At 56.3% G+C, this 19,917-nt stretch overlaps 2 protein-coding genes across 3 annotated transcripts; both read left to right on the top strand.

The window, feature by feature from the left end:
• Window positions 1-1,683: 1,683 nt before the first annotated feature.
• LOC102396479 lies at window positions 1,684-6,070 on the top strand. The gene is made up of 8 exons (XM_045164302.1): window positions 1,684-1,860; window positions 1,978-2,022; window positions 3,274-3,394; window positions 3,475-3,513; window positions 3,655-3,711; window positions 4,066-4,092; window positions 4,268-4,327; window positions 4,805-6,070. The coding sequence occupies exons 5-8, from the start codon at window positions 3,685-3,687 to the stop codon at window positions 5,120-5,122; spliced, it is 432 nt and encodes a 143-aa protein (XP_045020237.1). The 5' UTR covers window positions 1,684-1,860; window positions 1,978-2,022; window positions 3,274-3,394; window positions 3,475-3,513; window positions 3,655-3,684; the 3' UTR covers window positions 5,123-6,070.
• Window positions 6,071-12,795: 6,725 nt separating this feature from the next.
• Window positions 12,796-19,463, top strand: LOC102392870 (interleukin-32). Of its 2 annotated transcripts, XM_025275242.3 has the most exons (7): window positions 12,796-13,720; window positions 13,841-13,882; window positions 15,363-15,401; window positions 15,544-15,600; window positions 15,946-15,972; window positions 16,146-16,205; window positions 16,704-19,463. In XM_025275242.3, exons 2-7 carry the CDS (start codon window positions 13,868-13,870, stop codon window positions 17,004-17,006), a joined length of 501 nt encoding a protein of 166 aa, XP_025131027.3. In that variant the 5' UTR covers window positions 12,796-13,720; window positions 13,841-13,867; the 3' UTR covers window positions 17,007-19,463. The 2 variants fall into 2 exon arrangements, with proteins under 2 accessions (XP_025131027.3, XP_044792191.2); XM_044936256.2 differs by lacking the exons at window positions 12,796-13,720; window positions 13,841-13,882 and adding an exon at window positions 14,068-14,325.
• Window positions 19,464-19,917: the final 454 nt, after the last annotated feature.

Genomic DNA, 19,917 nt, shown 5'->3' with positions numbered 1-19,917 from the left:
AGGATGGTTTCTGGAGATGATAAAAGTGTTCTCAAATTGATGGTGATGATGGTTGAGTAGTACTGTGCATTAAAATAGGCCCTTTCCTGGGTTAATTGTATGATATGTGAATTACACCTCACTAAAACTCTATAAAGAGAAGGGTTCAGCCCACAGTGAGACATGAAATGCCTTTCAGGAGGTGGCCTTCCTGAGACAGATGTGGAGGTGCCCAGTGTTGGATCTCAGGCAGCCAGATCACCCGAGATAAGACCTGGAAATGAGGCGTGCAGCTGAAGCAAGTGAAAGCTGCTCAGCTGTGCCTGACTCTGTGACCCATGGACTATGCAGTCCATGGAATTCTCTGAGCCGTGATACTGGAGTGGGTTCCTTTCTCCAGGGGGATCTTTCTGACCCAGGGATCGAACCCAGGTCTCCCGCATTGCAGGCGGATTCTCTACCCTCTGAGCCACCAGGGAAGCCCACAGCTGAAGCAAGTGCAGCTCTGTTGTCTCCCTCCCACCCGGAGTTTTGAGGTGGCTCAGGGAAGGATCTGGACCTCCTGGGTGTGGGAAGGGAGTTTCAGACAACTGAACGGGCCCCTAAGGGGCAGGGGGTGCCGGCTGGGGTCTGGTGGGCCCAAGAGAGACTTATCCTGAGGAGCAGGATTCGTAGGTTGTCCCCATGCACACGGGTGGCCCATCAGGAGCCCGGTTCCTCTTCAAGGATATTAGACACTGAATTGTGTTCCCCTAAATTCACAGTGAAGTCCTAACCACCAGCACCTGGAGGGGAGTCTTTACAGGGAATCAAGTGAGCATAAGGCCCTTAGGGTGGGCCCTAATCCATTATGACTGGTGACCTTATGAAAATTGGGAATTAGGAGACAGATACTTGTCTAGGGAGGGCGCCATGTAGACCTGGAGACAGCTGTCAACAGGCCTAGGAGAGAAGCCTGGAACACATGCTTCCCTCAGGGCTCTCAGCAACCGCTGCCTGCTGACACCTTGATTTCAATTTCGAGGCTTCACTGTGAGAGTAAATGTGTGTTGCTGAGACCTGGGTCTGTGGCTCTTTGTTATGGCAGCCCTGGGTCTCTAAGACAGATGCCAGGCCATGGCAGTGAGGGGCTGTGGTCTCAGAGGGAGGTGGGCCAGGCTGTGAGAGTCAAGCCCTGTGGGGCTGGCCAGGGCCAGGGAAACCCCTGCCATGGTGACTGAGGCCCGGGGGCCCGAGCAGGCCTCAGGAGACCCTGGTCAGCGGGGCCCAGACGGCCAGCAAGGCTCCCTTCTGCCCCTTCTGAGGGACACATCCTGTGGGTGAGGCACACAGGCCTGGCCGGTCCCTGGATGCAGGGGAGAGTCTCCACCTCAGGGTTCCTGCAGGTCCTGTGACTTCCTGAGGGCAGGGCAGCTACAGAAGCTTCTCTGGATGTGGAGTGGGGTGCAGTCTGTTCAAGGGCCCTGGTCGGCTCCCCCTGAAGCTTCCTCAAACTATCATCCCAAGTCTGGACTTTACCCCGTCCCTCCCCGTGCTCCAGCTGAAGGTGGGGGGTCCCAGCCCAAGCTGGGCTCACAGATCCCGACCCAGCTCAGGGAGAAGGGCCCTGTCCTGGGACCCTGAGTGTAAGGGACACGCCCTTCCCGCCCCGCCCCTCAGATTCTGGCTCCATGTCTTCCCCTCCTTCTGACTCCCCCCCTTCCTCTTCTGTTTCTGCTCCTATTTCTGTCTCAGTTTCTGTCTCAAAAACACCCAGCTGACCCTGCCTCCTCCCCAGCAGGGCTCCACCCTCTCTGCCCTTCCCTGGCCGGCTCTTAAGTCCCTGGGGCTCAGCAGGCAGCGGGGTAGTGCTCAGCTGGAGCTCTGGCTGCAGGATCTCAGGTGAGGGGCTCTGGGGAGCCCGGCGTGGGGGTGGGGGAGACCTGCAGGCGGAAGACCCTCCAGGGTGGTGGGCGAGCCCTCTTCTCTGAAGCACTTCTCCTCCCACTCTTCCTCCAGCAAGTCCCCGCGGGAGGACCCTAAGCCACCATGTGCTTCGCTAAGGTGAGTGACGAGAGATGAGGGGAGAGTGGGCCTGGAGTCTCATTTGCCGCCTGTCCCCACTCCCACCAGCTCAGCCCCAGCCCTGCTGACTGCTCTGTGCACAGCAGCCTCTGTCCCACCCTCCCTGGGCCCTGGGGTTGCAGCAGGGGAAAGTGAAAGTGTGAGTCGCTCAGTGGTGTCCAACTCTTTGCGAACCCGGGGACTGTAGCCCACCAGGCTCCCCTGTCCATGGGCTTCTCCAGGCAGAGATACTGGAGCGGGTTGCCATTTCCTTCCCACTGGGGAAGCAGAGGGTCAAAACATGGGACCCGTGCCACAAAGCGCCCCGCCTCACAATGACCCTGGTTGAACGCTCTGCTATCACCATCCTGAAATTCTGGATCATTGTTGACAAGCACGCTCCAGCTTCCTGTTGCTCTGAACCCTTTCCTTAAGTACCAGGTCCTGGCTGTGGGGCTGGGGCTCCTGCTGGGAGGTCAGTTTGGGGGCAACTCAGTGTGGGGGCCTTTGGGACCGAGGAAGGAGCAATGGACCAGGGAGTGAGTATAGGAATTAGAGTCGTCATGCTCGTGCTGGAGCCGGACCTGGAGCCTCTGCAGTGTCTGAGGAATCAGCCGTCCTCAGGCTCCTTCTAATGCTTATTCCTATTTATTGAATTTCTTTTGTCTCTGAGGGATCTTAGTTGCAGCGTGTGGGGTCTAGTTGGCTGGCCAGGATTTTCAGAGAAAAGCTGAAAGCATCTCTCAGGGCGTGGATCAACAGCTGAAGCCACACTGAGATCAGAAACTATTCTTACCCTTTGGGGTGGCCTCCGCCCTCTGTCCACTCACCTACCTAGTTCTGAGGGTGACCAGATCCCCAGGGGCTCTGGGCCACGGAACACCGGTGTCTGGGAGTGGTCATCGCGCGGTGAGCCAGGCTGAGCACTCAGGCCCAGTGAGAGGATGCGGGCAGAGAGTGTCCCCACGGACCCACGAGGAGTTTCCTTGCCCAGTTGTGTGTGATGCTGGGCTGACAGGATGGGGCCCCCAGACAAGGGTGTGCAGACGGGAGCCCTGCTCATGCTGTGAGCCGCACTGACTACCCAGGGCCAGGAGGGCAGTGGGGACAGCGCCAGATTCCCGAGTATCCCTAGGGGTCGGTGGGGCACCTCCCACCTCCATGGGTCATCAATTGTCTGGAGGGGAAGGGGCTGGGGGCGGGGGGTCTGCAGGGTCAGAGGTTGGGAAGACTGGCCACTGTCATCCTCAGCACCTCAGACAGGAGAGGACAGCACCAGTTCCTCCCTGGTCAGCTCTCAGCAGGACCATGGAGGGCTAGGCATCTGGGAACCAGGTTGACCCGCCTACTCCAGGGCAACTGTCCTCCTTGGGTGAGTGTGTGTGTGTGTGTGTAAAACAGGTCTTGGTGGTTACAAGGTCAGAAGCCTGAATTTCACTGTTACCTCCACAGAGAGACCCACGTGTCCTGGCTTCTTTCAGGGTGTTATCGGTAAGAAGCTCATTTCCACGTATAGCTGGGGTTCGGGAGGCCTGGGTTCTGCTGGGTGAAGCTGAGAACGTTCTGGCCCACGTGGGACCCAGCAGGGAGAAGAACTGAGCTTCTTTTACTCAAGTCCATCTCTGTTCACAGCACAATCTTGTAGATGAATTTTTCGATATAATGGAAAATGAACCAGAAGGAGCACAGGTGGGTCACTGTGCCCCACCCCCGACCCTCCCCAGTGTGAGGGAGGTGGGGTGGGTTCACAGTCACGGTGATGATGAGGGTCACAGCCCGGCGCCCAGTCCTTACACTGGACAAACGCACACCTGTGTGGCAGGTGAGTGTACAGGGAGGAGATACGGAGGCCCAGGGATGCTGAGGGCGGCGTCCAGACCACAGGGCAACAGGGCAGGGCAGGGATGCCAGTGCATGGCCCTCAGGTTGAGGGTTAGTTATTGGGGTGACTGGGCAGAAATGAGAACTAGCTGGGGCTTGGGATTCACGGTGAAAGTGAGAGAGGGTGGGGGTGTTTTAAACAGAGTATTTTTTTCCCGTCAGATGGAGGAACACCTAGCAGAGATGGAGGTGAGTTTGGAGCTTGCCCCGTGCTAAGGGTAGTCCTCAGAGTTGGATCAGCCAGGGTATGGAGTCTGGGGCCCTGGCTCCCTTCAGACTCACCTGGATGCACGGGAGGCCACAGTGGGGACCACTGACCTCAGCAGGGAGGCAGGAGTGCAGACTGCACACTTCCTCTCCCCAGGAGAAACTCATCAAGGGCACCTTTAAAGTCATGGAAGATCACATTCAAGAGAACCTTCCCGTGAGTTGGAGCCACTGTCTCAGCACCTTCCTTGCCCTCCCCACTGGTCTCTCTTGTCCTTGGGGCTGCTATGTGTGGACAGAGCTCCCTGGAGTGGGGGATGAAAGGGGGGTCCCTGAAATCTCAGGTGGTGCAGCCTTGCGGGCATCAACCTCCCGACTCAGCATCGGTGGCCAGAGCCCTGGACTTAGCTTCCTGCTATGAGCCCCATGGGCCTGGTGCTGGGTTCAGCGGTCGACCACGTACACACAGGTACAACCAAGCACCGGGGTTCGTTCTTCGAAGGGAACCGAGGGGCAAGGCCCAGTCTCTGGGAGAAGTGCTCGTGTCTGCAGAGCTTTTGGCCAGAAGCAGGCAGTTTCGATTCGTGGGCTTCTGAGTCCCAGCATTTCACAAGGGCTGGGAGGCCTCCGTAAGGTCAGGACCAGGGTCTGCCTCGCTCCGGGCGAGTCCCTGAATAGCCCACAATCCCTGCAGGAATCCCTGCAGGAGTCCAGTCCCTTGCTTCAGGAAGCATGGCAAGAAGTACGCTGCAGAATCCAGAGATGCTCCGTCTCCACCTCTCTGGAGGTCCAGAATCCGGAAGAGAGTATCTGGGCCAGAGCCCTGCGGCAGTTCTTGGGCATTCTGCAGAGTTTCCTGTCCGGGTGTTGGGATGTGCTCACCTGGCTGTGGGAGAAGGCGGCGGCCTGCCTACAGGCCGTATGCGGTGCGGTGGAGGCCCTCTGGGAAGTGCTCACAGATTTCTGCTCCTTTGTTGGGCAGCTCTTATGCAGAAGCCTCATCCAGGTCTAAGAGCCTCACGTGGTTCTGGAGGAGCCCCACCTCATCCAGAAGGCCCTGCACGATCCCCTTCCCAGAAACCATCTTCTGAAGCGACCTTTACCCTCCTGCTCACCCTTGACCCATCCTTTAACTGCCCTCACCTCCTGTCCTGCAGGGACGACACCACAGCATCAGGCGAGGTTTCCCTTCCCCAGGTCTGACCTGTCTGTCAGGGACGGGGAAGCTCTGCTGACCCAGGGATGTGGGAGAGGCTTGGAAGCCTGGAGGCCCCAAGGACCAAGGTGCCTTCCATGGGTGAGCATGCCTCAGTGTCTTTGCTGTCGCTCCAGACCCTGTCAGATGGGGCGCTGAGCTGATTCTCAGCGAGGGGGACCACTGAGGGCTGGCTGCGGGTCTCGCAAGAGGCAGTGGTGGACCCTGACCCTGATGTTAGCATTTTAGTGCCCTCATCATCCTAAGGGACCCAGCATGCTGTCAGCTGAGGCCCCAGCAGGGCAGGAGACGTGGAAGAAGGCTCTCCCTGTCTCCTGGGCCTGCGCCTTCCTGTCTGAGGAGGACAGCAGCCTGTCTGGGAGTTCCTTGTGGCAGAGCCCTATTCCGGCCACACCCTTCCCCCTTCACTTCCAGGGGGTCCCTCTGACAGGCCTGACTCTGGAAGGCTTACGTCTGGCCTGAGTTCCCTGCTGCAAGGAGCCACCCACTGCCAGGCCCTGAGCAGCCTTGGCTTCCTGGCCCTGTCCCTGCCTCACCTCCCCATCAGTATGCAAGTTTCTCAGACTTTCCCTTGCTTTCTCCAGTGACCCTGTGCTAAACCTACACTTGACTATTTCCTTTTTTTCTTTTTACATAATGACCTTACATCTGATATACTACTTCTCACAATGGTGATTATAGCCGTTGATAGAAGTAGTATGGATGTTTTGTTTAACGTTAAATTTCTTCCCCGTTTCAACGTCATTATGAGTTTGTTTTTATTTTTGTTGTTGTTGTTTTTAGATTAAATCTTTTCTCCATTTCAATGTAAGTTACATGAAATACATTTTCTAAACATTTTCCCTCCCAAAGAAATGTTTCAGTTTTTGACCAATGATATGTGATTTGTGCATGGACAATATAAACTCGGGAGGTAACAGAACAAAATCCAATAAAAATATGGAGGAAAGAGTCCTCCAAGGTGCAGGAGGGAGTGATGTTAATGGAATAGGTACAATTTCCAGGGATTTTGGGCCTAGTTTCTTCCTATGGAGAATTCTGAAACAATGAAATATTACTTATGTGAATATCAGTCATCTCACTTCTTTGACCTTTTAACTAGCATATGCAAAATATAGACAGCAGTTTTCAGTGGGTTATTTGCTGTAAAGCAGATGTTTTGTACTCCATTTAGCATAGGATAGCCATTTGAAACTGTTAGGTGGTGTTTCATGGGATCCGAGGAACTCTGGTCCTTTATGTCTCAGCTCAGAAAGAATTCAGGGAGAGGCGAAAGGAGCCTGGCAGCCTACAGTCCACGGGGTGGCACAGAGTCGGACACAACTGAGGACCTAAGGTTCTCACTGACCTGTCAGACTCTGTCTCATCCGCTGCTCTGCATCTCCTCGGCTGCGCAATAGTCCTTGGCTGCTGGCCAAGCTCCTCTCTCTCCTGCCGGGATCTCTGCATATGCTGCTCCTTTTGCCTGGGATGCCCTCCTTTTTCTCCGGGGCAGCCCTGCCCCTCTATTTCAAGCCAGGTCCCTTAAGGCCCCACCACATTCCCTGGCACGTGGGTGGGCTCAGGAAATAACCACGCCTTGATACGCTGTGAGTGCTGTCGCTCAGTCGTGTTCGCCTCTGTAGCCCCACAGACTGTGGCCCACCAGGTCCCTCATCCATGGGATTTCCCAGGCAAGCATAGTGGAGTGGGCTGTCATTTCCTTCTCCAAGGGATCTTCCGAGCGCAGGCATTGAACCCAGTCTTCCATCTCTCTCATTAGCAGTCAGATCCCTTACTAGTGCCCCCCAAGCTGTTGGTTCTCCCAATTCCTCAGTCTCTTAGTTGACCTGTCCTCTCTCCTGGAAACGTTCTTCCCAGGAGTCTTGCAGGAGTCTGAAACCTAAACCTGTGACATGTGGGAACTCCCGTAGCCCTGTCTTCCTCCCAACATGTAAACAACTGAACCTCCCGGCCGCAGGCTCAGAGTTTCCCTTCTAGCTGTGCCCAAGAAACACCCATACTTTCCAAATCCAGTTGCCCTTCAAGGATATCAGAAGTCGCACTGTGTCCCCAAATTCCTATGCTGCAGTCCTCTGAATGCCACGTCATCTGGAGGTGGTCTTTACAAGGGATTAAGAGAAACGTGGTCCTTGGCATGGGCCCTAATCCATTATGACTGGTGACCTTATGAAAATGGGGGATTAGGAGACACTTAAATATCTGGAGAGGACAACCTGTCTATGTGGAGATGGCTATCTAAAGCCTAGGAGAGCCCTGGAACACAGGCTTCCCTCAGGGCGCTCAGAGGAACCGTTTCTGCTGAGACCTTGACCTCAACATCTAAGCTGCCCTGTGAGAGAATAAATGTGTGTTGTTGATACACGAGTCTGTGGTTCTTTGTTATGGTGGCCCTGGGGCTGGAAGACTTATGAGAAGGCCATGGAGGTGCTGGGCTGAGAGAGGCTGTTGCCTCAGCAAGGAGGCTGGCCAGGCTGTGAGCGACAAGCCCTGTGGGGCAGGCCAGGGCAGGGAGACATCTGCCACTTCACTTTGGATCGAGGGGCCCCCGAGGGCTGAGCACCCAGACAGCCTTCATTCTGTCCTGAAGGCCCCAGTCTGTGTGCCAGGCAGCCCAGGCTGCTCCTGTCAACAACTGTGCCAAGCTGTTTGGGTCTTATGGACGGACCCCACCATCCACCCCGGGACGCTGAACCCCAGCCTGGCTCTCCAGTGCTCTGTGATGTTTGTCTCTTTGTCCTACTTCTGTGAAATCCAATCAACACATTGCTGGGGACCCCAAATCAACCCTGAGACCACCCCTGGTCACCGTGCCCTAAGTCCTGGTGACATCACTGCTCACACACAGATGATGCTCCACAGTCGGCCCCCCTGCACCTTCTTTCCAGTCAGCACACTGGAAGCGGAACTACCCACTTTCAGGGGGACGCCCTCCTGCACCTGGAATACCTCTCCGCTCCTCCACACCTGAGCCTCTGCCTTCCTCTCGGGAACTGCTTGGCTCCCATCAGCTCATGCTGGCGGGAAGACTGTGGACTGGTCCCCTGACTGGTCCCCTCTCAGTCTGGGTTCACTGCTTCGTCAACCTTCCTGGGTGATGACTGGGTCTGACCTGGGCCACGTATTGACTGCCCCCACCCCAGCTCATCACAGAATTCAGGATCTAAATCAGTGCTGGATTCTCTTCTTTTACAGAGAAGGCGATGGCACCCCACTCCAGTGCTCTTGCCTGGAAAATCCCATGGACGGAGGAGCCTGGAAGGCTGCAGTCCACGGGGTGGCAAAGAGTCCGACACGACTGAGGGACTTCACTTTTACTTTCCACTTTCCTGTATTGGAGAGGGAAATGGCAACCCACTCCAGTGTTCTTGCCTGGAGAATCCCAGGGATGGGGGCGCCTGGTGGGCTGCCGTCTATGGAGTCGCATAGAGTCAGACACGACTGAAGCCACTTAGCAGCAGTAGCAGGGTCCGGTGGTGGCGGGCTAGCGCGGGGCATGCGCAGCGCGCCTCACCTGGCCCCCGCCCCGCCCGCAGGCCCGCAGTTCTGGTAGTTCCAGGACCGGCTGCTAGAGGGCTCCGCACGCCTGCTCACAGAGCTGCCCCCCGGGGCGGAGGTGGACGTCGTGTCTCCTGGCGGCTCAACGGGAAGACCTACCTGATCCCCGAGCGGCAGTAGGACGGTAGAAAGAGGCTGCGGTGCGCCCGGACCCCGACTACCCGCGCGATCTGAGCCTCTGGGAGGGCGCGCTGCCGGCCCCCGACGATGTCACCGTCAGCGACACGGGTGGCAGAGCTCGCGCACCCGGGGGGCCGGGCCGTGGGGGCCCAGTAGCCGTGGGGTGGTGGGGCCTGCAGACCCCGGAGTAGGGGGAGAAGCGGTGCGGAGAGAGGGGTTTGAAGGGTGGGCAGGCGTGGACCAGCCCCTTAAACCTCTCCCTCCCCGCAGGGGACACCTACTGCTTTAAGGGCGTCCACTACTGGCGCTTCCCCAAGGGCAGCATCAAAGCCCAGCCAGACTCCCCCCAACCCATGGGTCCCAAGTTCCTGGACTGCCCCGCCCCCATTGTGGGCCCTCGGGCCTCCAGACCCCCCAGAGCGCCCCTTAAGTCCGGAGACTGCGACTGTCACTGCGGGATCAGTCGGGCTGCAGGGCGGCCTTCGGTGCCCTTCCTGCGTCTTCTGTCCCTGCTGGTGGGGGGCCTGGCCTCCGCCTGAAGGGAACCTGCGGCTGCGTGGAAGGGAGCATATCGCCCTTGGTTTGTGGCTGTGGGAAGTCCGTCCCAGGGGCGGGGCTCAGCCAGGATGCAGCTGGGGATGCCAGTGGAGCTAAATCCAGGAGGGTGGAGACCGGCCGGACCCTGGCACTGAATGTCCTGACTGCGGCCTCCTGGGCCTTCCTTCCTCCCCTGCCCCTTCCTTCCTCCCCTGCCCCTGGCCATGACCCCGCAGGACTCTCCGTTTCCCGGAACACCTGGCCTTTCCCAGAGCTCAGGCGGCTGAATTCCTGCAGCCCGCCCCGCCTGCCAACAGCAGCTGTCCCAAGTGCTTGGCTCTTTACAGGACAGCCCCACTCCCCCTTGCTGAGCCGGCTCTCCAGCCTCTGCTCTAACGTTTCTCATCCTGTCCTCCCTCCACGATGTCCCAATCGAAGCACATTGGTGCGGTCCCAAACCCAGCTCTGCGACCACTCCTGAGCATATGTCCCAAGTCCGGGGTGACATCCGTGGTTCACACGTGGGTGATGCTCCTCAGATGGCCCCTGTGGCCCATCCTTGTTTCTGGTCAGCACGCTGGTACCAGAACCACCCACATTCAGTAGGACACCCTCCTGCTCCTAAAACACCTCTCCCACCACCTCACCTGAGCCTCTGCCGCCCCCTCCAGAACCCCTTGGCTCCCATCAGCTCTATGCTGGTGGGAGGACAGTGGACTGGTCCCCTCTCAGTCTGGGGTCACTGCCTCCTCAGTGCTCCTGGGTGACAGGTGGGTGGAACCTGGGCCACCTCAATGACCGCCATCCCCACTGAATTTAGAATCTAATTGAGTGCCTCTGCAACTTTGCTTCTGGAACATTCCACACAGGAGGACCCAGGAAGGGAGTTCCCTGGTGATCCAGTGGTTAGAATCTGGTGCTCTCATTGTCATGGCCTGAGTTAAATTTCTAGTCCCAGAACAAAAATCCTTCAAGCCGATCAGTGTGGTCCAAGAAAAAGAGAGAATGATCTCGGGAACTTGAAATATGCAGATTCCTTGTCTTCACTGTGAATCCTCACTCTGGGTCTTAGGCCAGGAATCTGCATTTGAACAAACTGGGTGGTTGATGTAGGGGTGGGCTGGGGGGTGGCCCTGATCTGCAAGGGACCAGGGCCAGCAGCTGCCGTCTCGGCTCTCTGTCTTCTGACTTGTGCGTCCCCTCCTGTTCTCCACCCAGGGGCCAACCTCTTCCTGTGTTTACAGAGCCCACTCATGGCCTGGGTGAGAGAGGTTCACCCCCATGGGTGGAGTCACATACCCACCATTTCTTAATGTGCCACCAGCCTCAGTGGGCCCACAGTGCTGCAAGAGCTGACCCAGGGGCATGGAGCCCAGCGTGGTCACGACCAGGCCAGAAGGAGGATGACAGCCCGGTGTCTTCAACCAGCCAGGGATCTGGATGTTCAAAGGCACCAGAAGCCATCTGGGCCTCTGTCAGGACCCTTTCTAAGTATGAGGAGGAGGAAACTTGTCTTCGAAAAGCTTATCAGCCCTGAAACGGGACAATAAAAACAACAGGAGAGAAAACCCTTCATTTCCTCGGAGCAGTGATGGCAGGAAGTGACAGATCTGAATCACTGTTTTATAGAAGAGGCTAGAATCCAGCATTGACAGGGGACAGGGTGGCTAAGAATGAGCTGGGGGGCAACCAAAAGTTGGTTGGAGGCGCCCAGAGAGGGATGTCCCATATGACATCTGAGGCTCCTTTTGCTGCGACAATGGACACTTTTTCCAGGCTCTCAGACGTCATGAAGTCAGGTTCACAAAAATGCCACATGGTATTGAATTATGTTTTTTAAAGAATGGGAAATAAATGAGACAAATTATTAAAATATAAACACTTAAAAACTTTAGTATTTCCAAGGGCAACACCAGAAAAGTAAAAAGACAACCCACATAATGGGGACAAAAAGTTGCAAATGATTCATGTGGTAAGGGCATGAGGCCGGAAAACATTTACCACCCTTGTGTGTGCGTGTACACTCAAAGCTGTCTCCGTGGCCCCATAGACTGTAGCCCCCCAGGCTCCTCTGTCCATGGGGTTTTCTAGGCAAGACTATTGGAGTGGGTTGCCATGTCCTCCTCCCAGGGACTTTCTCTGACCCACGAATTGAACCTGGTTTTCTCCCATTGCAGGCATATTATTTACCGCTGAGCTACCGGGGAAGCCTGGGGAAAGAGTCTAGTGGTACCTCAAAAAGTTAAAAACAAACTTAGGAATTGCGTGGTGGTGGGCCGTGGAGGATGATGGCTTAGGGGTGCAGGATGGTTTCTGGAGATGATAAAAGTGTTCTGAAATTGATGGTGGTGATGGTTGAGTAGTACTGTGCATTAAATTAGGCCCTTTCCTGGGTGAATTGTATGATATGTGAATTACATCTCACTAAAACTCTATAAAGAAAAGGGTTCAGTCCACAGTGAGACACGAAATGCCTTTCAGGAGGTGGCCTTCCTGAGACAGATGTGGAGGTGCCCAGTGTCACGTCTCAGGCAGCCAGATCACTGGAAATATGACCTGGAAATGAGGCGGGCTGAAGCAAGTGAAAGCCGCTCAGCCGTGTGACTCTTTGAGACACCATGGACTATGCAGTCCATGGAACTGTCCGGGCCATGATAGTGGACTGGGTTCCTTTCTCCAGGGGGATCTTTGGGACCCAGGGATCAAACCCAGGTCTCCTGCATTGCAGGCAGATTCCCTACCCTCTGAGCCACCAGGGAAGCCCGCAGCTGAAGCAAGAGCCACTCTATTGTCTCCCTCCCACCCTGGAGTTCTGAGCTGGCTCAGGGAAGGATCTGGACTTCCTGGGTGTGGGAAGGGAGTTTCGGACAACTGAATTGGCTCCTAAGAGGCAGGGGATGCCGGCTGGGGTCTGGTGGGCCCAAGAGAAACTTTCCCTGAGGAATGGGATTCCTAGGTTTGTCCTCATGGGGTGCACACGGGTGGCCCATCAGGAGGCCAGTTCCTCTTCAAGGATATTAGACACTGAATCGTGTTCCCCTAAATTCACACAGTGAAATCCTAACCACCAGCACCTGGAGGGGAGTCTTTACAGGGAATCAAGTGAGCATGAGGGCCTTAGGGTGGGCCCTAATCCATTATGACTGGTGACCTTAGGAAAATGGGGAATTAGGAGACAGATACTTGTCTGGGGAGGGCGCCATGTAGACCTGGAGACTGCCGTCTACAGGCCTACAAGAGAAGCCTGGAACACATGCTTCCCTCAGGGCTCTCAGAGCAACCGCTGCCTGCTGATGCCTTGATTTCAATTTCGAGGCTCCACTGTGAGAGTAAATGTGTGTTGCTGAGACCCGGGTCTGTGGCTCTTTGATATGGCAGCCCTGGGTCTCTAAGACAGATGCCAGGCCATGGCTGTGAGGGGCTGTGGTCTCAGAGGGAGGTGGGCCAGGCTGTGAGAGTCAAGCCCTGTGGGGCTGGCCAGGGCCATGGAGACCCCTGCCATGGTGACTGAGGCCCGGGGGCCCGAGCAGGCCTCAGGAGACCCTGGTCAGCGGGGCCCAGACGGCCAGCAAGGCTCCCTTCTGCCCCTTCTGAGGGACACATCCTGTGGGTGAGGCACACAGGCCTGGCCCTGCCTTGGATACCGGAGCCCCGGGGAGAGTCTCCACCTCAGGGCCCCTGCAGGTCCTGTGACTTCCTGAGGGCAGGGCGGCTATAGAAGCTTCTCTCAGGCGGAGTGGGGTGCAGTCTGTTCGAGGGCCCTGGTTGGCTCCTCCTGAAGCTTCCTCAAACTATCGTCCCAAGTCTGGATTTTACCCCGTCCCTCCCCATGCTCGAGCCGATGGTGGGGGGACACAGCCCAAGCTGGGCCTAGAGATCCCCACCCAGCTCAGGGAGAAGGGGCCTGTCCTGGGACCTTGAGAGTAAGAGACACGCCCTCCCCGCCTGCCCCTCAGACCTCTGGCTCCCTGTCTTCCCTTCCTTCCAACTCCCCCCTACCCCCTCTGTTTCTGCTTCTATTTCTGACTCAGTTTCTCTCTCAAAAACACCCAGCTGACCCTGCCCCATCCCCCAGCAGGGCTCCACCCTCTCTGCCCCTCCCTGGCCAGCTCTTAAGTCATTGGGGCTCAGCGGGCAGCGGGGCAGTGCTCAGCTGGAGCTTTGGCTGCAGAATCTCAGGTGAGGGGCTCTGGGGAGCCCGATGTGGGGGTGGGGAAGACCTGCAGTCTGAGGACCCTCAAGGGTGGTGGGCGAGCCCTATTCTCTGAAGCACTTTTCCTTCCGCTCTTCCTCCACCAGGTCCCAGCGGGAGGACCCTAAGCTACCATGGGCTTTACTAAGGTGAGTGACGACGAGAGATGGGGGGAGAGTGGGCCTGGAGTCTCTTTTGCCACCCGATCCGGCTCCCACCAGCTCAGCCCAGCCCTGCTGACTGCTCTGTGCACAGCAGCCTCTGTCCCACCCTCCCTGGGCCCTGGGGTGGCCGCAGGGGAAAGTGAAAGTGTGAGTCGCTCAGTGGTGTCCAATTCTTTGCGAACCCAGGGACTGTAGCCCACCAGGCTGCCCTGTCCATGGGCTTCTCCAAGCAGAGATACTGGAGCGGGTTGCTATTTCCTTCCCACTGGGGAAGCAGAGGGTCAAAACATGGGACCCGTGCCACAAAGCGCCCCGCCTCACAATGACCCTGGTCGAACGCTCTGCTGTCACCATCCTGAAATTCTGGATCATTGTTGACAAGCACGCTCCAGCTTCCTGTTGCTCTGAGCCCTTTCCTTATGTGGCAGGTACTGGCTGTGGGGCTGGGGCTCCTGCTAGGAGGTCAGTTTGGGCGCAGCTCAGTGTGGGGGTCTTTGGGACCGAGGAAGGAGCAATGGACCAGGGAGTGAGTGTAGGAATTAGAGTCGTCATGTTCGTGGGGCAGCCGGACCTGGATCCTCTGCAGTGTCCGAGGAATCAGCCATCCTCGGGCTCCTTCTAATGCTTATTCCTATTTATTGAATTTCTTTTGTCTCTGAGGGATCTTAGTTGCAGCATGTGGGGTCTAGTTGGCTGGCCAGGATTTTCAGAGAAAAGCTGAAAGCATTTCTCTCAGGGCCTCGATCAACAGCTGAAGCCACGTTGAGCTCAGAGTCTATTCTTACCCTTTGCGGTGGCCTCCGCTCTCTGTCCCACTCACCTACCTAGTTCTGAGGGTGACCAGATGCTCAGGGGTTCTGGGCCATGGAACAACGGTGTGTGGGAGTGGTCATCGCGGGGTGAGCCAGGCTGAGCACTCAGGCCCAGTGAGAAGATGCGGGCAGAGAGTATCCCACGGACCCGCGAGGTGTTTCCTTGCCCAGTCGTGTGATGATAGGCTGACAGGATGGGCCCTCCAGACAAGGGTTTGCAGATGGGAGTCCTGCATGCGCTGTGAGCCGCACTGACCACCCAGGGCCAGGAAGGCAGCGGGGACAGTGCCAGATTCCTGCCGTTAGGTGGAGTCTCCCGAGGGGTCGGTGGGGCACCTCCCACCTCCATGAGGCATCAAGTGTCTGGAGGGGAAGGGGCTGGGAGCCGGGGGTCTGCAGGGTCAGAGGTCGGGAACACTGGCCACTGTCACCCTCAGCGCCTCAGACAGGAGAGGACAGCGCCGGTTCCTCCCTGGTCACATCAGTGGGACAACGGAGGGCTAGGCATCTGGGAACCAGGTTGACCCACCTATTCCATAGCAAGGGTCCTCCTTCAGTGAGTGTGTGTGTATGTGTGTGTGTGTGTGTGTGTGTGTAAAACAGGTCCCAGTGGTTACAAGGCCAGAACCTGAGTTTCACTTTTACATCCACAGGGACTCTCAGGTAACCTGGCTTCTCTGAGGGACATGATGGTAAGAGGCTCATCCCCACGAATAGCTGGGGGCTCGGGAAGCCTGGGTTCTGCGAGGTGAAGCCAAGAACGATCTGGCCCCCTTGGGACCCAGCAGGGAGAAGGATGGAGCTTCTTTTACTCAAGTCCATCTCTGTTCACAGCACACCTGGGTGGATGATTTCTGTGATAAGATGGGAAATGAACCAGAAGGAGCACAGGTGGGTCACTGTGCCCCACCCCCGACCCTCCACAGTGTGAGGGAAGTTCACAGTCACGGTGATGATGAGGGTCACAGCTCAGCACCAGTCCTTACACTGGACAAACGCACACCCATGTGGCAGGTGAGTGCACAGGGAGGAGATACGGAGGCCCAGGGATGCTGAGGGCGGCGACCAGGCCACAGGGCAACAGGGCAGGGCAGGGATGCCAGAGCATGGTCCCCAGGTTGAGGGTTCGTTATTGGGGTGACTGGGCAGAGATGAGAACTAGCTGGGCCTTGGGATTCACGGTGAAAGTGAGAGAGGGTGGGGGTGTTTTAAACAGAGTGTTTTTTTCCCCACCAGATGGAGACAGCCCTAGCAGAGATGGAGGTGAGTTTGGAGCTTGCCCCCTGCTAAGGGTAGTCCTCAGAGTTGGATCAGCCAGGGTATGGAGTCTGGGGCCCTGGCTCCCTTCAGACTCACCTGGATGCACGGGAGGCCAATGGGGACCACTGACCTCAGCAGGGAGGCAGGAGTGCAGACTGCACACTTCCTCTCCCCAGGAGGAACTCAGCGAGGACATCTGTGAATTCGTAGAAGATCACATTCAAGAGAACCTTCCTGTGAGTCGGAGCCACTGTCTCAGAGCCTTCCTTCCCCTCCCCACTGGTCTCTCTTGTCCTTGGGGCTGCTGCGTGTACACAGAGCTCCCTGGAGTGGGGGATGAATGGGGGGGGTCCCTGAAATCTCAGGTGGTGCAGTTTTGCGGGCATCAGCCTCCCCACTCAGCACATGGTGGCCAGAGCCCTGGACTTAGCTTCCTGCTATGAGCCCCATGGGCCTGGTGTTGGGTTCAGAGGCCAACCACCTGCAGGCAGGTACAACCAAGCACCAGGGTTCCTTCTTTAGGCGAACCAAGGGGCCAGGCCCAGTCTCTGGGAGAAGTCCTCGAGTCTGCCGAGCTGTTGGCCTGAAGGCAGGAAGTTTGGGTTGGGCTGGGCTGGGCTTCTGAGCCCCAGCGTCTCACAAGAGCTGGGAGGCCTCGGTCAGGTCAGGACCAGGGTCTGCCTCACCCGGGGCAGGTCCTTGAAAGGCCCCCATCCATGCATGAATCCCTGCAGGAGTCCAGTCCCTTGCTTCAGGAAGCATGGCAAGGAGTACGCTGCAGAATCCAGAGACCTTCAGTCTCTGCCCGTCTGGAGGTCCAGAATCCGGAAGAGAGCATCTGGGTCAGAGCCCTGCGGCGGTTCCAAGGAATTCTGCAGAGTCTCCAGCAGCGGTGTTGGGATGCGCTCACCTGGCTGCGGGAGAAGGCGGCGACCTTCCTGGAGGCCATCTGCAGTGCGGTGAAGGCCGTCTGGGGAATGCTGACGGATTTCTGCTCCTCTGTGGGACAGCTCTTCAGAAACCTCATCCAGGTCTAGGAGCCCCAGGTGGTTCTGTAGGAACTCCACCTCATCTAGGAGGCCCTGCAGCATCCCCTTCTGGGCAACCATCTTCTGACGCGACCTTTACCCTCCTGCTCACCCTTGACCCATCCTTTAACTGCCCTGACCTCGTGTCCTGCAGGGATGATACCACAGCATCAGGCCAGGTTTCCCATCTCCAGGTCTGACCTGTCTGTTAGGGACGGGGATGCTCTGCTGACCCAGGGATGTGGGAGAGGCTTGGAAGCCCGGAGGCCCCAAGGACCAAGATGCCTTCTGTGGGTCGCATGCCTCTGTGTCTCTGCCTGTCGCTCCAGACCCTGTCAGATGTGGCGCTGAGCTGATTCTCAGCGAGGGGGACCCCTGAGGGCCGGCTGTGGGTCTCGCAGGAGGAGACAGTGGTGGACCCTGACCCTGATGTTAGCATCTTAGTACCCTCATCATCCTAAGGGACCCAGCTTGCTGTCAGCTCAGGCCCCAGCAGGACAGGAGTCCTGGAGGAAGGCTCTCCTTGTCTCCTGGGCCTGCACCTTTCTGTCTGAGGAGGACAGCAGCCTGTCTGGGAGTTCCTTGTGGCACAGCCCCATTCCGGCCACACCCTTCCCCCTTCACTTCCAGGGGGTCCCTCTGACAGGCCTGACTCTGGAAGGCCTACCTCTGGCCTGAGTTCCCTGCTGCAAGGAGCCACCCACTGCCAGGCCCTGAGCAGCCTTGGCTTCCTGGCCCTGTCCCTGCCTTACCTCCCATCAGTATGCACGTCTCTCAGACTTTCCCCTGCGTTCTCCGGTGACCCTGTGCTAAACCTGCACTTGACTATTTCCTTTTTTCTTTTTTTTTTTTTTTCCTTTTTTATAATGACTTACATCTGATATACTACTTCTCACGGTGGTGAGGTTACTCCGTTTATAGAAGTAGTACGGTATTCTTTGTTTAACACTAAATTTCTTCCCTGTTTCAACGTCAATATGAGTTTGTTTTGTTGTTATTCTTGTTGTTTTTAGATTAAATCTTTTCTCCATTTCAATCTAAGTTACATGAAATACATTTTCTAAACATTTTCTCTCCCAAAGAAATGTTTGTTTTTGACCAATGATATTTGATTTGTGCATGTACAATATAAACTCGGGAGGTAACATAACAAAACCCAATAAAAATATGGAGGAAAGAGTCCTCCATGGTGCAGGAGGGAGTGATGTTAATGGAATAGGTGCAGTTTCCAGGGATTCTGGGCACAAGTTTCTCTCTTCCAAAGCAGAATTCTGTAACAGTGAAATATTACTTATGTGAATATTAGTCATTTCACTTCTTTGACCTTTTAACTAGCACATGCAAGTTATAGACAGCAGTTTTCAGTGGGTTATTTGCTGTAAAGAAGACATTTTGTACTCCATTTAGCATAGGATAGCCATTTGAAACCGTTAGCTGGTATTTCATGGGATCTGAGGAACTGTGGTCCTTTATGTCTCAGCTCAGAAAGAATTCAGGGAGAGGCAAAAGGAGCCTGGCAGCCTACAGTCCACGGGCTGGCACAGAGTCGGACACAACTGAGGACCTAAGGCTGTCACTGACCTGTCAGATCCCGTCTCATCCGCAGGACACTGCTCTGCATCTCCTCGGCTGCGCAATAGTCCTTGGCTGCTGGCCAAGCTCCTCTCTCCCCTGCCAGGTCTCTGCACATGCTGCTCCTTTTGCCTGGGATGCCCTCCTTTTTCTCCGGGGCAGCCCTGCCCCTCTGTTTCAAGACAGGTCCCCTCAAGGCCCCACCACATTCCCTGGCACATGAGTGGGCTCAGGAAATAATCACGCCTTGATATGCTGCGTTATGGTGCCCTGTCGTGTTCGCCTCTGAAGCCCCACGGACTGTGGCCCACCAGGTCCCTCATCCATGGGATTTCCCAGGCAAGGATACTGGAGTCGGGTGTCATTTCCTTTTCCAAGGGATCTTCTGAGCCCAGACATTGAACCCAGGTTTCTTGCATCTCCCTCAGTAGCAGTCAGATCCCTTACCGTTAGTGCCCCCCACGCTGTGGGTTCTCCCAATTCCTCTGACTCTTAGCTGACCTGTCTTCTCTCTGGAAACCTTCTTCCCAGGTGTCTTGCAGGAGTCTTAAACCTAAACCTGTGACATGTGGGGACTCCCGTAGCCCTGTCTTCTTCCCAACACATAAACAACTGAACCTCCCGGCCGCAGGCTCAGAGCTTTCCCTTCCAGCTGTGCCCAAGAAACACCTCTACTTTCCAAATCCAGTTGCCCTTCAAGGATATCAGCAGTCACACTGTGTCCCCATATTCCTATGCTGAAGTCCTCTGAATGCCACGTCATCTGGTGGTGGTCTTTACAAGGAATCAAGGTAAACGTGGTCCTTGCTGCTGCTGCTAAGTCACTTCAGTCGTGTCTGACTCTGTGCGACCCCAGAGATGGCAGCCCACCAGGCTCCCCCGTCCCTGGGGTTCTCCAGGCAAGAACACTGGAGTGGGCTGCCATTTCCTTGTTCAACACGTGAAAGTGAAGTCGCTCCGTCGTTTCTGACTCCTAGCGCCTCCATGGACTGTAGCCTACCAGGCTCCTCCATCCATGGGATTTGCCAGGCGAGAGTACTGGAGTGGGGTGCCATTGACTTCTCCGACGAGGTCCTTGGGGTGGGCCCTAATCCATTATGACTGGTGACCTTATGAAAATGGGGGATTAGGAGATACATGCATGTCTGGAGAGGATGCCGTGTCGACGTGGTGATGGCTATCTACAAGACTAGAAGAGACCTGGAACACAGGCTTCCCTCAGGGTTCTCACAGGAACCATACCTGCTGACACCTTGACCTCCACTTCTAGGCTCCCCTGTGAGAGAATAAATGTGTGTTGTTGATACACGGGTCTGTGGTTCTTTGTTATGGTGGCCCTGGGGCTGGA

The sequence above is a fragment of the Bubalus bubalis genome, chromosome 24, assembly GCF_019923935.1.
Source record: "Bubalus bubalis isolate 160015118507 breed Murrah chromosome 24, NDDB_SH_1, whole genome shotgun sequence".
NCBI classification, from domain to species: domain Eukaryota; kingdom Metazoa; phylum Chordata; class Mammalia; order Artiodactyla; family Bovidae; genus Bubalus; species Bubalus bubalis.
The sequence above is the reverse complement of the archived record's forward strand: the minus strand, read 5'-3'. Positions and strand labels throughout refer to the sequence as shown.

What these genes read in the sequence shown, in the direction of transcription:
- LOC102396479 (XM_045164302.1), top strand. Translation starts at nt 3,685, where the DNA reads ATGGAAAATGAACCAGAAGGAGCACAG. An exon ending in ATGAACCAGAAGGAGCACAG is followed by an intron (nt 3,712 to 4,065) that starts GTGGGTCACTGT and finishes TTTTCCCGTCAG; the next exon opens with ATGGAGGAACACCTAGCAGA. An exon ending in ACATTCAAGAGAACCTTCCC is followed by an intron (nt 4,328 to 4,804) that starts GTGAGTTGGAGC and finishes CAATCCCTGCAG; the next exon opens with GAATCCCTGCAGGAGTCCAG.
- LOC102392870 (XM_025275242.3), top strand. An exon ending in CTTCTCTGAGGGACATGATG is followed by an intron (nt 15,402 to 15,543) that starts GTAAGAGGCTCA and finishes CTCTGTTCACAG; the next exon opens with CACACCTGGGTGGATGATTT. An exon ending in ATGAACCAGAAGGAGCACAG is followed by an intron (nt 15,601 to 15,945) that starts GTGGGTCACTGT and finishes TTTCCCCACCAG; the next exon opens with ATGGAGACAGCCCTAGCAGA.